Source organism: Vanessa atalanta, chromosome 27 (genome assembly GCF_905147765.1).
Source record: "Vanessa atalanta chromosome 27, ilVanAtal1.2, whole genome shotgun sequence".
NCBI classification, from domain to species: domain Eukaryota; kingdom Metazoa; phylum Arthropoda; class Insecta; order Lepidoptera; family Nymphalidae; genus Vanessa; species Vanessa atalanta.
This window is the reverse complement of record NC_061897.1, coordinates 3,920,601-3,936,645: the sequence shown is the minus strand read 5'-3', so window position 1 is coordinate 3,936,645 and position 16,045 is coordinate 3,920,601. Positions and strand designations below refer to the sequence as shown.

Sequence of the window (16,045 nt, the reverse complement as noted above, 5' to 3'; positions counted from 1 at the left end):
TTTCTCCCTCTTATGACTGAGACAGAGTATAGTCAAGGGTATATAGATTCAAATGTATAGTGTCTTAGATGGTGTGGTGGATTGTAAGAGTGTTTTAAATTAATTAAGGTAATAATAACATCCTGTATGTGCCACAGCTTAAAAGCCTCTCCTGTTGAAAAGTTTCGTATCCCACCTGATGTGTAAGTCGCAGTTATATTCCGTGCACGAAATAAATTGAAAATCCAAATTAAAATTGAATGCATCCGCGTTTGAACCTACTATATTCGATTCAGGTTTTCCAACCACTGAATTATCACGGTTTATAAATAAATAATTATTATTGAAATTATTACTTTACAGATTTCCGTGACTTTACGTGACGTAAGAAGAAAATAAATCATCATTCACTATGAAGTAAGTTGTGATATTTACAGATAAATTAATATTTTTTTTAACCACCACCTGACGGTAAGTGTTCACCACCGCTAATAGCCATTTGTAGTGGGACGAAGATTACCAATGTGTTACGTCGCCAATACGCCAACATTGGGAACTGAGATGTTATGTCAGTTTTGCCTGTAGTTACACTGGCTTATCCTTCAAAATACGGCATAAAAATACTAAGTATTTGTGTTGTAGAATATCTGAGCATCAAGTATATATCAAATAGCAGTACCCAGTACTGTTTTCCGGTATGAAGGGTGAGTGAGCCAATGTAACTACAGGCACAATAGTCATAAATTGTTAGTTTCCAAGGTTGGCGCATTGGTAAAGTAAGAAATGAATAATATCTCTTACAGTGCATTTGCTTATGGGCGGTAGTGACCACTTACCATCAGGTATCCGATTTGCTCGTCCACCTACCTATATCATAAATAAAACGAAACAATTTCGTATTCGTAACCGTATCAGAACCCGGTAACTCAAACTGAAATTCCTTTATTCAGTATAGAAGCATTACACTTACTTATTGATAGTCAAATTAAACACTACCAACGGTTCGGAAAAGGAAACACCCTGACCTGAGAAGAACCGGCGAAAGATGCTCAGCAAAACCGAAAGACATATCCATAGCATTAGCATTAGCATTAGCAGCCTGTAAATTTTTCCCACTGCTGGGCTAAAGGCCTCCTCTCCCTTTGAGGAGAAGGTTTGGAGCATATTCCACCACGCTGCACCAATGCGGGTTGGCGGAATACACATGTGGCAGAATTTCGTTGAAATTAGACACATGCAGGTTTCCTCACTATGTTTTCCTTCACCGCCGAATACGAGATGAATTATAAACACAAATAAAGCACATGAAAATTCAGTGGTGCCTGCCTGGGTTTGAACCCGAAATCATCGGTTAAGATGCACGCGTTCTAACCACTGGGCCAACTCGGCTCTTCACATATCCATAACATTCCTAATATTGATAACTTATATACAGATAGAAATAATGATTGTCACAAAGTAACGATATTTAGACTTGTATAAATAAAAAAAATATCTCTTGAGCAATCCGCAACAGTTACTCTTTAAGGCAACCGTCAAAAAGTATATAACTGTTTGGATATTATATAGTGATAGAAAAATACACAAACCTCGCCTTCTCTTTGCATAAATCTTTTATTAATCATAATGTTTCCACAGTCCCAAAACATACGTGTACTGGCGGCTCTTCGGCCACACGATCGGCTTGGCACTCCACTCTGGGAACAATATTGCAATGCACTTGGCGATGCAGGGCGATGTCTTGAAGGACCCAGAGTTAAGGACACTTAAAGCGACTCAATTGAAATATATTACAATTTGGAATGTAGTAAGTTGGTGTATAATTTGAGATGAATTAATTTTTATTTTATAATAGGTAATGGGGGGCAAAGGCGTCTCCATTTATGAAAAGAAGGTTTGAAGCAAAAATCCAATTAAGTAGGCTCATGAAAGCACTTTTAAATCGTCATGTCACACTGTTGATTTAAACTTAAAGCCACCATCGGTTCATACAGCAGATTCAACCGAGAAGAACCGGCAAAAGTTTCAGTAGTTTCGCTTTTCCGCCATTTTGATTACAGTGTATTTAAGTAAATTACAATTATTTTTTTATATATCCTACCTAGGAATCTTTAATAAAATCTTGTATTGAGTAATATGCCTTTTTTTTTTACTTTTTTTTAACATAATTTTTTAATATAATAAGTTAAAAAGAACTGTGTGATCTTATTATAGAAACTAATACTGTTCCCCAGGAAGGATGTTTTAACTTTGCGCAATCGGATACTAGGTGTTATTATCTTTCCTCCTCGTGTCTGTACAATTATTGTCACCATTACTTTCTGAATATACATAATATGTACGTATGTTGTAAACATATTGTGCAACTGTATGTATACCCAGTTTATTAAAAACATCTCGATGAGTCACACGAGCGAAGAGTAACGATTCAATAAAAGCACTTACTGGAACTAAAATTGTACCCGCGACCTTCAGCTTAGTTCCACGTGTGTTAACCACTGGGTCGACCGGGTCATTTAAATAACGACAAATTTTTTACTAGTTCGTTTTTTATATATAGTAAATTAAAATGTTTCCGCATTCCATATTAAAGCGCAAAAACTCCCAAACACACGTCATAATAACATCAAAGTCGTGATAGTCGTGATGATCAGACTTTTATGAGCCTACTTGAGATTTTTATTTTTTGACAAGTGTGTTCGTAAACAGAGGTGCCCTCTCCCTCCGTCACTCTTATGATCCGATAGGATGACAAATCCGACACAACCAGCAAGAGTTCGGGCGCGAATCATCCAACTTCCAGAATCCGAGCCGGTACTGAAAATATTTTATAATAATAATAAATATTGGACAACATCACATACATTACTCTGATCCCAATGAAAGTAGCTAAAGCACTTGTGTTATGGAAATCAGAAGTAACGACGGCACCACAAACACCCAGACCCAAGACAACGTAGAAAACTAATGATCTTTTCTATATCGACTCGGCCGGGAACCCGGGACCTCGGAGTGGCGTACCAATGAAAACCGGTGCACACTACTCGACCACGGAGGTCGTCAAGAAAAACACAATAACTATTTATCTGATTTCAGAACTTTATTAAATTAAATATATCGTACGGTTGGCAGCCCTGCGAGTCCTCCATTTAATCAAACCCATTCAATTAATTTAATTCAAGTCTACGTTCAGATATGTCTTAGTTGGGCCCCTAATTAGTGTTAGCCCAGGGCTCCTAAACTTACGGTCCGGCATTGCTCTTCAAGAGGAGATAAGGCGGTTACTTAATCTTTATCATATTTAAGTTATACTCGTCTCAAGTTCAAGTTACGCACGCTGTAATTTTTTTTTTTTTTCTAGGCCTTCCAAACACTCTTTCTCCTTCTGAGCCTAGCGTGTGACATATCGTTCCTGTTAAAAGGAAAAAATGAAAACAAATATATATCATACGTAAGGAGCTATAAAGATATATTTTTCTCGAATGTCGTGTGGCCTTTAAGTGTGGTAAGTTAATTTTCGTACATATAAAAAACTGGCAACCCCGTCCCGGATTCGCGCGGGTGCAATGCTGATACTAAATATACTACAGAATGCCTTACAACGTTCACAGTTTTTCAGTCAGACAATAAAAACCAGTCCTGCGTTTTAAATCTGTAATATCTTCGAAGACATTATATTATTTATTTAATTTACATGCTGAAAGGGCCATATTGATCTATATTAAATCCACAATGTATTTAAGGTACTTAATTGGATGTGGATTTAGGCTGTATTGCTTAAAAATATTTTTCACACGTGACGATTTGTGCGAGGTCAGTTCAGTAAAAATTTGACAGTTGAATTGACCACTCTTTACAATGACCATACATAAACCATTAAATCAAATCAAAATATACTTTATTTAAGTAGGCTTTTACAAGCACTTTTGAATCGTCATTTAACCACCGGTTCGGAATGTAGATTCTACCGAGAAGAACCGGCAAGAAACTCATTAATATTGATGTTCTTTTTTTCAGACGATATGCGCAGTATTCTGGCCAGTATTCATAATCGACAGGGAATTAATATTCCCTGTATATATCGATAAAGCTTTGAGTTTACTATCAAATCATATTATGCACACGGCGATAGTGCCCATAGTGCTCTGGGAATTATGCTTCCAGCCTAGAAGCAGACCGAACTCTCACAGGTGGTTGGTCCTTCATGCGACCATACTTTCCTCGACATATTTGTATGTGTGAGTATATAACTGAAGTTTTATTTTAACGCTATGATTTAGTTATTAGGTTGACATTACATACATTAACAGCCTGTAAATTTCCCACTGCTGGGCTAAGGCCTCCTCTCCCTTTGAGGAGAAGGTCTTGGAGCATATTCTAACAAGCTGCTCCAATGCGGGTTGGTGGAAGACACATGTGGCAGAATTTCGTTGAAATTAGACACATGCAGGTTTCCTCACGATGTTTTTCTTTACCGCCGAGAACGAGATGAATTATAAACACTAATTAAGCACATGAAAATTCAGTGGTGCCTGCTGGGTTTGAACCTGAAATCATCGGTTAAGATGCACGCGTTCTAACCACTGGGCCATCTCGGCTCCTCAAATTATTAGGTTTGCTAGCGATTTTTATATTGGTCATTCATACATACATATACAATTATATACATCCACAGATTGTGTAAAAGTCACTTTAAAAGCGAACACTACAAGCTAATTAAACTCTTAATTACTATTGCTTGCTACGACAACAAAAGTGGAAAAAAAAAACTAAAAATGAGCAAAAGACAAAAATTAAAGTTTATAAAGCCGACTAAACACATTAATAATTTTAGTATTTAGTTGACTTTTTTTGCTTTATGCAATGTATTTTTAATATGCGTTAACTTTTTTAACTCGTGACAAATGTTTATATTCAGATTCATATCTAAAGTATGAGATGTGTATGTGTACTTTATACAATTATAATATAAGTATGGGATACTTATAAATAACTATTTTTAATAATTTCGAAAAAGTAGATCTTTTAATAGTTCTCTATGTAACATTTGTTCGTCTTTATTTTAAATAAAGGTAAAATTTCTCACTAAGAAAAAATATATAAAAATATATAATATTATGTCTCGGTACAGTCGTACCCTTGGCGTTGCTTTTTGATTATAATAATTATTTATATCAACGGGTCATTACAGCTGTAAAGGTACAGTCTTGTGATATACAGATAAAAATACCCTGAAAGGAAATTAAAAATATACTACATTATTTATATTAAAATAAAACTTAGAAAACGATAATCAAATGTGTCATTTAATATCCTTCACACGGGTACAATAAGGTTCTATATCTTCTTTTTTATTGTTTTCTTATGTATTCATAATAAATATATATTTTTATGTTATATGTTGGCGAAAGAGCTTATGGACCACCTGGTGGTAAGTGGTCACCACCGCCCATAGACAATGGCGCTGTAAGAAATATTAACCATTCCTTGCATCGACATTGCGCCACCAATCTTGGGAACTAAGATATTATGTCCCTGTGCCTGTCGTTACCCTGGCGCACCCTTCAAACCAGAGCACAACAATACTGAGTACTGTTGTTTGGTGGTAGAATATCTGATTAGTGGGTGGTACTCAGACGGGCCTGTACAGAGCCTTACCACCAAGTGTAAGTGAAAGAAAGAGATATTTCTTTCAACTCGTAAAAGTGTCTCGCTAAAAAGAGACAAATACGTTTCTAAAAGTCATCTGTTTTTTTTCAGGTTGTTAGAGAATTACGCTGCACATGGAAGATGGCCATATCCAGTACTTAAGAAACTATACGGAACCCCCTATTTTATTTTATTTTACATTACCGTTATTGCCATCTACATACTGATGTACTTCATTCAATGGAGTCTAACTGATTTTATATTTAAAAAACCTATTAAATTACATAAGAAATAGTGACGTCACTGTATTTTATTTCGATTTATTTTTATAAACTTTAAATAGGACAAATGGGCCATGGTACATGGTCAGTGATCACCACCCTCAAACTTTAGAACTGTAAGAAATATTAATCACATACCGACGCGCTACCAATATAGTAACTAAGATGTTACGCCACTTGTCACTATAATTACACTGGCTCACTCACACTTTACACCGGAAAACATCAATACTAAGTATCAGCAATTGGCGGTAAGACAAGTGATGAATGTTTTTGTGACTTATCAAACGCTTTCGATTGGTTTAGACATTATATTCTTTTAGAAAAACTTAAGTACTATGAAATCAAAGGACTTGCAGTAAAATTCATTTACTCCTACCTTAATGAAAGAGTTGCAAATGTTGTTATTAACGGGCCAAAACTAACTGGTGCTCTGACACAAATAGGTGTACCACAGGGTTCAATTTTAGGACCTCTTCTGATTTTAATACATGTAAATGATATACCTTGTTTTGTTAATAATTGCGACATTGTACTATTTGGAGAAGAATCGACTCTTATTTTAAACTTGACAGAAGATGTGACTAAGTAGCGTTCTGTCACAAGTTCTTGGTAATGGACATAAATAATCTAGCCCTACATCTAAAAATGGCTACATGCATCCTTTCCAAATGTCAAGTTAAATTATTCCGGTTATTTGGAATTATGTAATACTTGAGTTTATTGAGTCGACGGCCTTTCTAATGATTACCCTTGACTCCAAACTTCAGTGGGGCAGCCATTTGTATGCCCTAGTAAGGAAACTAAGTGGTGCCATTTATGCAGTCAAAACAATTTTAAAACTCACAGAGATTAGCAGGCTAGTTTATTTTAGTAATTTTCAGTTTTAAGTCATATGAAATGTTCTTTCAAACAGCACTCCGAACCATTTATAATATTAGTACTGGGACATCATTACACGAAAAATTTAAAGAAATAGGTGTATTCGGCTATATACAATGTTTATATGGAAGAATATATAAAAAAATATTCCATAAAAGCTGATACATACTATTAATACAAGAAGGAACAACAAACTTGTAACCCCTGCTTTGCGCTTGCATACGGTACAGAAAAGGTTATTTGGCCAGTTAATAAATTAAAAAGTTTATTTAAACTAAATAAAAAAAAAGAATCTAAAGAAAATGCCTAGATGTAGCCTAGGATTCTAATACTAACATAATTGTATATCTGGTTAATTTAAAAGAACAACTAAGCGAGCTCGAAAGCGGCTGCTTTTCGAAACGTCGGTAGAGTTTAAATAGTGGGGATTCATAAATTGTTTATTGTAAAGCTTACTTTACGGTATTGTAACTCCAATCACAAGGGACAGAACATCTTAGTGCCCAAGGTTAATAACATTTTCGTAATATAAAAAAAATAATTATATTTCGTACACTGCCATGCAATGTCTATGGATAGTGATAACCACTTACCATCAGGTAGCCTATTTGCCAGTCCACCTACCTATAACATAAAAATCTATTCTCAATTGACTCGTCTGAATCCAAAAATCAGGTATTGAGCGGTAGTTAACTGCGGGTCAAGTTAATAAAAAAAAAGTCGGGTATATAAATGAAACAAGATCCCTTGCAAGTGATTCGAGGGTAATAATAAAAAACAATAACTTTTATTCCTATTGGTTCTCGTCTCCCAGCTCCATCTACTAAGGTACAATGTTTGTTTGTTCATAAATCAACAAAGCTAAAGTAAGCACACGTTGACCGATAGACAGCTGTTTTATATTATTATTATAAATACTTTTTTTATAACAAAACTTTTTATGGAAAAACTTTTTTTTAACAACATAATAAAATTAGGGGTGATCGATATCCGGTCTCCGGTCAACGTGTGCGTACAAAATATTATATAATCTGTATTTCTTTACATAGATATAATATGATTTATTTTTTTAATATTTTGTTACTCTTTTAATATGTTCAGTAATGTGTAAAAATATTCAATATTTAACAAATGAATATTTTTTTCATAATATAAAATAATTATCTTATCGAAAACAAGATGTAAAAAATTTCTTTATTTTTCTATTCATAATTGAGATACCTAAAAGGTTCTCTATGTATATAATAGAAGCTCCTTAAATAATTATTGTTGAAATAATTAAACACATGAAAATGATTCGTACACAAAACAATACAAACATAAACACCGCTTACATAAACCTTGCCTTTATTCCAACACATTTATTCTCTATCAATTATGTGTCCAAATCTATTTTATTGTTTCAGTGAAAATTTAGCAAAAACATAGTACAAAAATTTTAGAAATACCTACTCAACTACCCAGCAATTAAAACTTTAGCCTAAGTCGCAGTCACAGTGGAGATTTTTTTAAACGATATTTTTTTTATTAATAAATTCATTTTTTCCAATCACAAAAGATGTTAGCTTCGTTAAAAAAAATCTTCAATGTACAAGAGCGCTAATTCTAACACTATCAAGAAAGTCCTTCCGTATGCGAAGGCAACCCCTCATCCCTTACCCATTTCTGCACCAATCACAAGTCTAAAATTTAAGAAGTATAGAATGGACACGTTTATTTAATAATATTTGTTCTTCTTATACTTTTTTTTCTAGAGGCATTTTTGTTTATTGAAATTTCAAAATAAATTCGAGGTCTGGCCTGCTCACAAATGTGATGTCGAATAATTTAATTCGTCAGTCTAAAGACTTTTAATGTCAACCAATACAAGAAGTCTAAGTCCAATTCAATACAGAAAAAAAATTACAGTTGAAATCATGTACAGTTTTTTTTTTTTACAGGATCACAAATTTGTAGCAGGCTTAAAATTAGACGGTTATAACTTTACGTTTAGGCAAAAGCGGTTTTTACCGATTTTTCAGTCTTAGTGCTTAAAACTTTGTCGTGCTTTGTACAAAGAGAAATTTCGATTAAATAACATTACTCTCCCTGATATGCAAAAATGATTAAAGTACAAAAATCGACAAAAAAAAAAAAGAAATAATTTCGTTTTCAACAACACGAAATAATTTTGCGAAATCATATAATTTACACTAAACTCATCTAGTGTGCTTTAATATTATATTAAAATTAAAATACGTATTTTTTTATTAACATTTTCTTTTATATTTGTCGGTATAAATGTGTGATAATTTACGTCAACAGCTTTCAAAAGGAACCACAAGAATTCTGAAGACAATTATTTATATAATATATATATTTTTTCAACATAAAATATGAACCACCCGTATATTTTTTATACACTATATCTTCTCACTATTTATGCATGATTAATACTATTTTATTATTATCTTTAAACGGAAAGTATGTGTGATATATTAAAAAATATATATACATAGATAAAATAAAAAAAAATAAAACTATATAAAAATGGAAATAAAAGTTAATAAAAAAAAAATAAAACAAAAACAATAGACAATAACAGATTGCTTTATTTAACAAAAAATATATAATATATAGAAATATAAAAACAATGTTTTTCACATGAATCCTCAAGAACTTGTCTTCTTCAAATCAATTGTGGAAAAATTGTTTTTTTTTTTTAATTTTTAATAGAATGTAAAATTAAAAATAACCCACCGAACCTTATTTAATATAAAATACATACGATTAATAGCTATTTACAAAATACAAGTTAAGATTTATAAGTTTTAACATTAATATAATCCAGTCTATAATAAAGGCTATTTGATGAAACTTAGCATATTGTTAGAAAAAGTTGATGTTTATTAATAATTCTAAGTAACGTAGCAGGCAATTTAAATAATAATAAAAAAAAAATCTAGCAAAACATATATATATTACGTATGAAAAAATGTACTTTATACCTTATATTATGCGTTTTATTATGCAAAATAATTGCAAAATACCAAAATGGCACCCAAGCGTAGTGCAAAAAAAACAATTTGAGATCAAAATTTTAACTACAGAAAAAGTTAAATTGCCTGCTATTGTAAATAGTTCAAAATGTATTGAATTTTTTTTTTATTTTACTCACACAATCAAATCTCATTATTACGTATTGATATGTAAAAAATAAAATTGCGCATTTCAAATTTAGAACGAGTTAGTACAAATATAAATAAAAAGTTCGAATATAAAAAAAAAAGTTCAGAAAAGCAATTATTATAAAATGTGTATAATTATAAAATAAAAATTGACTTTGTAATAATAAGATTTGATCATTAAATTACATTACATAATGTAATATATCTCATTCGTGATTTTTGTTCAACAAATATTTACGTTACGATGCAACTTATCATTACTTTAAATTACATATTCAAATTCTGTTCGACTAATTTGTTTATTAAAAAAGCTAACGAAAAAATTACAAAAAAATTGGGCAGTATCATGTATTCCTATATTACAACATAATAGATATACTACATCGAAAAAAAAACATCAATAGTTATAATCATTTGAAATAAATAACAAGTTACAATTCTCATTAAAAAAAACTGTTAAAATAATTATAAAAAAGACCTATTTTAATTAAATGTTTCGCTTAAAACAAACTGTTGTGTGGTCACGCTAAACCATTTAACTTTTTTATTTAATTCTTAATAAAAACTCTATTTCTATTATTATATATTTATATAATAATCATTATTATTTCATCGTCAATATTAGAATACAATTTATGATAATTATATGTAATGTCATTCATGTAATACATAATAATATGTAAAAATATATTATTATGTAATTACATATACGACGTACTCGGTTTCAAGTATTTCCTTTACTCTACATTTATATGTAAAGTTAACCAATATCTCGCCAAGCGTTCTGACAATAAATGTAGAACTGAAGACGCCCATCCGTACTTACGACTCGAATTAAATAAACATTTAAATATTAATATTGTACGTACGTACTAATACATAAATATCATTATAACAGTCTCAAAGTACATACATACAATTATAAATAGGTTAACAAACGGTGAACAGACGCCTCCAGCGATAGTGACGGGGGGGGGGGCTGGAAATAAATGAAACTCAGCTGTCAAGTCTTTAGAAGTCACACGGCCTCACTGCTGCCAACGTCCCGTTTTCATAGGCAAAAATGAGATCTAGTCGCAACTCAAAGGAGATACCCTCGATAAATATATATAAATACTCTTTTATCCGTGTGTGTAATCTAAAACGCTGTCTAAAGAAAATAATTCTTTGTACAGAGCTGGGAATACGTGATGTGGATGAGCCGCCTTGAAACGGCAGAGCGCCTCCAAATGCAGCAACGACAGTTCTCTGTAATACATGGAAATATATTATGAAACCTCTAAGACTTCATTTACTAACATACACAAAATCCAATTACCATATTGTTACATTTATTTTTCATTTAAAGTTAAATATACAACATAAATATATTTACAGAGGCTCATTTCTTGTTACATGTTTATTTACTTCCATTTAATTGATTAAATTTTTTTTAACATATTATTCATGTAATACTATTAATAATCTATATGTTATGAATCCAGATACATATAACATTTACCTGAAGGTGGGTATCTTAGTGAGAAGAGTGTCTAGTACAGTAACGTCTCCCTTCAAAGGTGCGTGGTTCGTCTCAATCTCGTGGCGCATCGCGGCCATTGACATATTAAACAAGCACTGAATCTCCGGGTTACCGCGTACGCCGTGCCGTTCTGCGAATAAATGAAATTAAATGTAATCAATTTTGTAATAAAATATGACAATAATATATTAAATGAATATTATATACATTTGTTTGTTGTTTAAGTTAAAACTATTTATTTACCTGGCCACAACAACACGAGACTCTGATACAGGGCAAGCTCCGTCTCGGTGAGCTTGAGTCGTGCAATTGTCTTAGCGGCGTCGAAGATTCCTGACACCAAGTTCATATCGCGAGGGTCACTGAAAATAAAATATACTTAATGAGTTTTAATGGAGCCATTAGGTAGTTGGGAACAAGATATAATAGAGCACAATGTATACGTAAACAGTTAATGTACGTATATAAACGTTTTGACATTGCTATACATAAATATATATATATAGCACGTATTTAATCCGACGTAGACTTCCTCGAGATGATTTGCCGAGCAAGATGCTTTAAAAATTTTGACGTGCTTTCTGTATTTGAATTTTTAAGAAACAATTTTATTAGAAACTTTAAAACTACACTATATCCTAAGCATTAGCAGCCCGTAAATGTCCCACTGCTGGGATAAAGGCCTCCTCTCCCTTTGAGGAGAAGGGATACTATATACTAAGAGTGAAACATATTTTATATGTTTTATGTATATACATACCGTGCGTGTACACACTCTCGAATAGGCAGCACGACGTCACCATACAGCACTTGGTCGCGATTTACATCAATCAGCCGTGACAAGCGAACTATGGCCAGCTCGAATGAACCTGTAGAGTTACATGCAAAATTACAAAATTGAATCTTAAACATTACATTTTAAGGCTTAAATTTATTTGGAGTGTTTACAAATGGGCATGCGAAATCAGTTAACGTTGAAGTACTTGTAAGAATTTAATAATACGTTTAAAATTGAAGAAGGCATAAATTATATGTTTCTACAGCAACATAGTTATAATACATGTCTTAAAATTTATATATTAATGTGATTGTACACATATAATATGTTATACAATTACTACTTTATATATCTGAATAGTGCCACCCACTTATCATATATTCGACCGCCAAAAAGCAATTATTATTAGTGTTTTCCGAGTTGAAGAGCGACTGAGTTAATATAACTTTAGGCACAAAGGATATAACATTTTAGTTCCCAAGGCTGGTGGCGCATTGGTTATGTAAGGAATGGTTAATATTTCTTACAGCGCCATTATCCACCACTTATCAACAATGTTATGAAAACATATTGCGTTAATAAAACAACCTAGAGTTTGCTAGTCTAAGGTTTCTGTCCGTTAGAGAATGTTTCGAGTCATTCCGTAAAACAGCTCCAATATTATTCCAATTGTGACAGATTTAACACATACATGTTTCACCATGTTTTACTTCACAGCAGAGTACAACATAAAAAATCAGTAATTCTTCATCAAGACTCATATGTTCTAAACAAAAAAGGCTCAATGCCTTTTCAGCTCTTTTTATGTGATCTATCGACTACGCAGAATGTATTAAAGGGCACAGATGCACTCTATATTCCCACTCTTATAATCCGATTGGACAGCAAAGCACAATTGTGTGGAGCTCAGGGTGGCTTTTCGAGGTACGGAATGCTGTTACTGAGAATTTTTCGATAAATAAAAACCCAATGACATTTTAGTGCCTGAACCCAGGACATCAAGATCTGCGGCCTTATATCTAGCCACTAGACAAAGTATTTTACGAATTACATTGTCTCTGTTATATACTATATAGCTAGACAAGTATATAATACGATACTTACCCGATTTAAGTAACAGGATTTGATCGTCTTGGCTCAGTTTCATGAAGCCGGGGATGAGTTTTGCGAACTCTATGATGTTCTGTATCATAGCCGTCAGCTTGTCCGCGCAGTCCAACCACATCTCCTCGTATGTCATCGAATTGTAGAACAGCAGTCTGTGGGGTTTTTTTTTTAAATTATAAATGTTCTTTTTTTGAAAATATTACATACTTTTTTTTCGCTTCGCAAAGACTGTGATACGTTCTCGATTCTATTCGATGTTAAGGGCCTATACTATTTATATCGGTTACGATGCGATCCTGATTTTATTTCGATCCAATTTCGAATCGTAGCAGGATCGTTAATAGAATAGGAAACGGATGAATGCAATAAAATTAATCCTGAGAGGTTCCTAGATATTTGTCATTATTGTTTATGTGAACGAAAACTACTAATTATTATTATTACTTGGATCAATAAAATAGTTCTTAGTTAAACGTCCCACTACTGGGCAAAGATCTCCATATCATCTGAGTATTTTAGAAATGTAAATATATGAAAAAAGTTTAACTCACTTGGGCACATCTGGTGGTTTCCGGAACATCTCATGAATGTATTCTAGCTTAGGATTCGTATTTGTGTGAGCTTCAGCCAGACTCTTAACCAAAACTTTGCTGATATCTCCTTCAGCTAGAAAGAAAGATAACTCCAATAAATAACAAAGTATTAAAAAAAACTATTCAATAAATACTAAGAATACATTTAGCAAAAAGTTACATTTAAATTCAGAACATAAATAAAACGTATACGACTTTAAATGTAACAAACTACTGGATACATTAACATCGAATTAACAAGCATAATAAAAAAAAATTATGTAACTAAAATTTACAACAAAAAAAAAACAAAAACACCAAATTAAATTTGGCTGTACACACTTTTACCTTTATACAAAATCAAAAAATATTAAAAAAAATAAAATAAAACGTCAAGCGAAATGAAACATTCTAACTGTCGAAAACAATGAATGAAATTATAAATAATTAAAAATACAAAATGGTAGATCCTCTATCGTTTCTGTTGCTAAGTACATGTGTAATAGCATGCTGGCGTACGTATTTTTATTATTAATCGAATATACAATTCTCATTTCAAAATATAATTGCTTATAATGAATTCCAGCATGTCTCTTGCCGTGCTGCCTCGCCTTGCCTTTCGTGCAGTTTCCAATTATAGTCGTTGAATCGACTGACGTAAACAAATTTAAAAAAGGGGTAAGCTGTCGTTATATTTTTTACAATTACAAGCTTCTATTTAATTTCTTCTTTATTTAAATCTGTAATATTGCAATCATTACGTACCCGGTACGAGGTGTTGGTGGTGTCTTTAAGAATGGATTAAATAAAAACTTGTTTTTAAATTAAATACAATAAAAATAATATCAATTCGTATTTTTATGCCAGATTGTTATTAATTCTAAAAAAATACAATTCATAAACGGCAATTGGACAATTATTATTAGAAAGCTATTTTGATTTTTTTTTTTATATCAGACTGAAGCAAAGGTGTTCTACGTATGCGTCACAAAAAGTGGAGTAATGTTGAGAAAGAGGAAATAATTCAAATCAATATCCATTTGTGTGTGATGTGTTGATTTTATAAATATTATTAAATATATTCTTACAGACTATTGCCTTTTAACTAATTAAATAATGAAACAACAACAAAATAAAAATGAAACAAATAAACTATAGCGATTAAATCTAAATTATTTCTACAGTACAAGTTGAAATAGTTCCAATGAAAGCGATGCGAAGCTATTTTTTCATTTGTGTGTATTTGTACATAACTGCTCGTCTTACGATCGAAAAAACATTTCGTATCTTTTCGGCAAATATTTTTATACTATACTCTTGTTAGTTTACGGAAAGATAGTTTGCGTAGTTATAAAGACAAATTAATGAAGACCAATTCTGCACTTTCAAAAATTGATTTAACGTTATTAAAACGCAAGAATAGATCAAAATATCTAATCTACCTATAAATCAAGTCTGACACAAAGCATCAAAATTCACTAATCTAGTTTTTTTTTTCAATAAATGCGTTTCGGATTACGAATATCATTGACTTTCGGCACTAAATAGAGTATTGTTTCGATTCAATGCAATAACTTCACTTGGTGGTACGCTTTGAGTCTTACTTTAGTACACAGTATTGCACAAAATGAATAGTTACGTCAACGATTGTATAGTCTATGAAACTAGGAAACGTATAGCCCGTCAAACTAGCAAATATAATAGCTACGCATCGCTCAGCGTCGATCAATTTAATCACTTACACGGCAAATCATCATTTGAACTGCTCGAACCCTGATGTCGTCTGTTGGACACAGCGTTTGGGTTCACCATGCCCATCCCAGACATGTTCATATTCAACGGATCCATCAACCTCCCATGACCACTACTAGACGTCAAATCATCCGGGCTCAACTCCTCACTAGTCAATGAGACTGAACTCTGACCACTAACGAGAACCGTGTTCTGTATGTCCATCGGGCTGTTTATATTTGTTGGGCTATTCAAGAATGTTGTAGAGTCCACATAGCTGGCTACTAAGTTATCAACCCCCATGGATGTCTCCGGCTTGATTTCCTGCTTTATACTGATAACGCCACTCGATATGGAAGCTGGTGATTGGATTCTCT

At 32.5% G+C, this 16,045-nt stretch overlaps 2 protein-coding genes and 1 long non-coding RNA gene across 5 annotated transcripts in view; 2 read left to right on the top strand and 1 right to left on the bottom strand.

Annotated features, from left to right (window-relative positions):
• Window positions 1–364: 364 nt before the first annotated feature.
• Window positions 365–5,969, top strand: LOC125074304 (androgen-dependent TFPI-regulating protein-like). The gene is made up of 5 exons (XM_047685597.1): window positions 365–396; window positions 1,618–1,786; window positions 3,341–3,484; window positions 3,997–4,217; window positions 5,740–5,969. The coding sequence occupies exons 1-5, from the start codon at window positions 392–394 to the stop codon at window positions 5,921–5,923; spliced, it is 723 nt and encodes a 240-aa protein (XP_047541553.1). The 5' UTR covers window positions 365–391; the 3' UTR covers window positions 5,924–5,969.
• Window positions 5,970–10,564: 4,595 nt separating this feature from the next.
• Window positions 10,565–16,045, bottom strand: part of LOC125074245 (probable nuclear hormone receptor HR3) — a 29,861-nt gene continuing 24,380 nt past the window's right edge. Inside the window, exons 6-11 of one of the 3 annotated variants that reach the window (XM_047685525.1) lie at window positions 13,917–14,031; window positions 13,363–13,517; window positions 12,241–12,349; window positions 11,724–11,842; window positions 11,460–11,610; window positions 10,565–11,206 (exon numbers count right to left, since the gene is read on the bottom strand). In XM_047685525.1, the coding sequence (XP_047541481.1) occupies window positions 11,080–11,206; window positions 11,460–11,610; window positions 11,724–11,842; window positions 12,241–12,349; window positions 13,363–13,517; window positions 13,917–14,031 (776 nt within the window). In that variant the 3' untranslated portion in view covers window positions 10,565–11,079. The remainder of the gene's footprint in view (window positions 11,207–11,459; window positions 11,611–11,723; window positions 11,843–12,240; window positions 12,350–13,362; window positions 13,518–13,916; window positions 14,032–16,045) is intronic. The other 2 variants (XM_047685523.1, XM_047685524.1) reach the window with 2 other exon arrangements.
• On the top strand, window positions 14,361–15,027 carry LOC125074246. The gene is made up of 3 exons (XR_007120095.1): window positions 14,361–14,452; window positions 14,524–14,615; window positions 14,895–15,027. It is a non-coding gene; the product is annotated as an uncharacterized LOC125074246 (long non-coding RNA).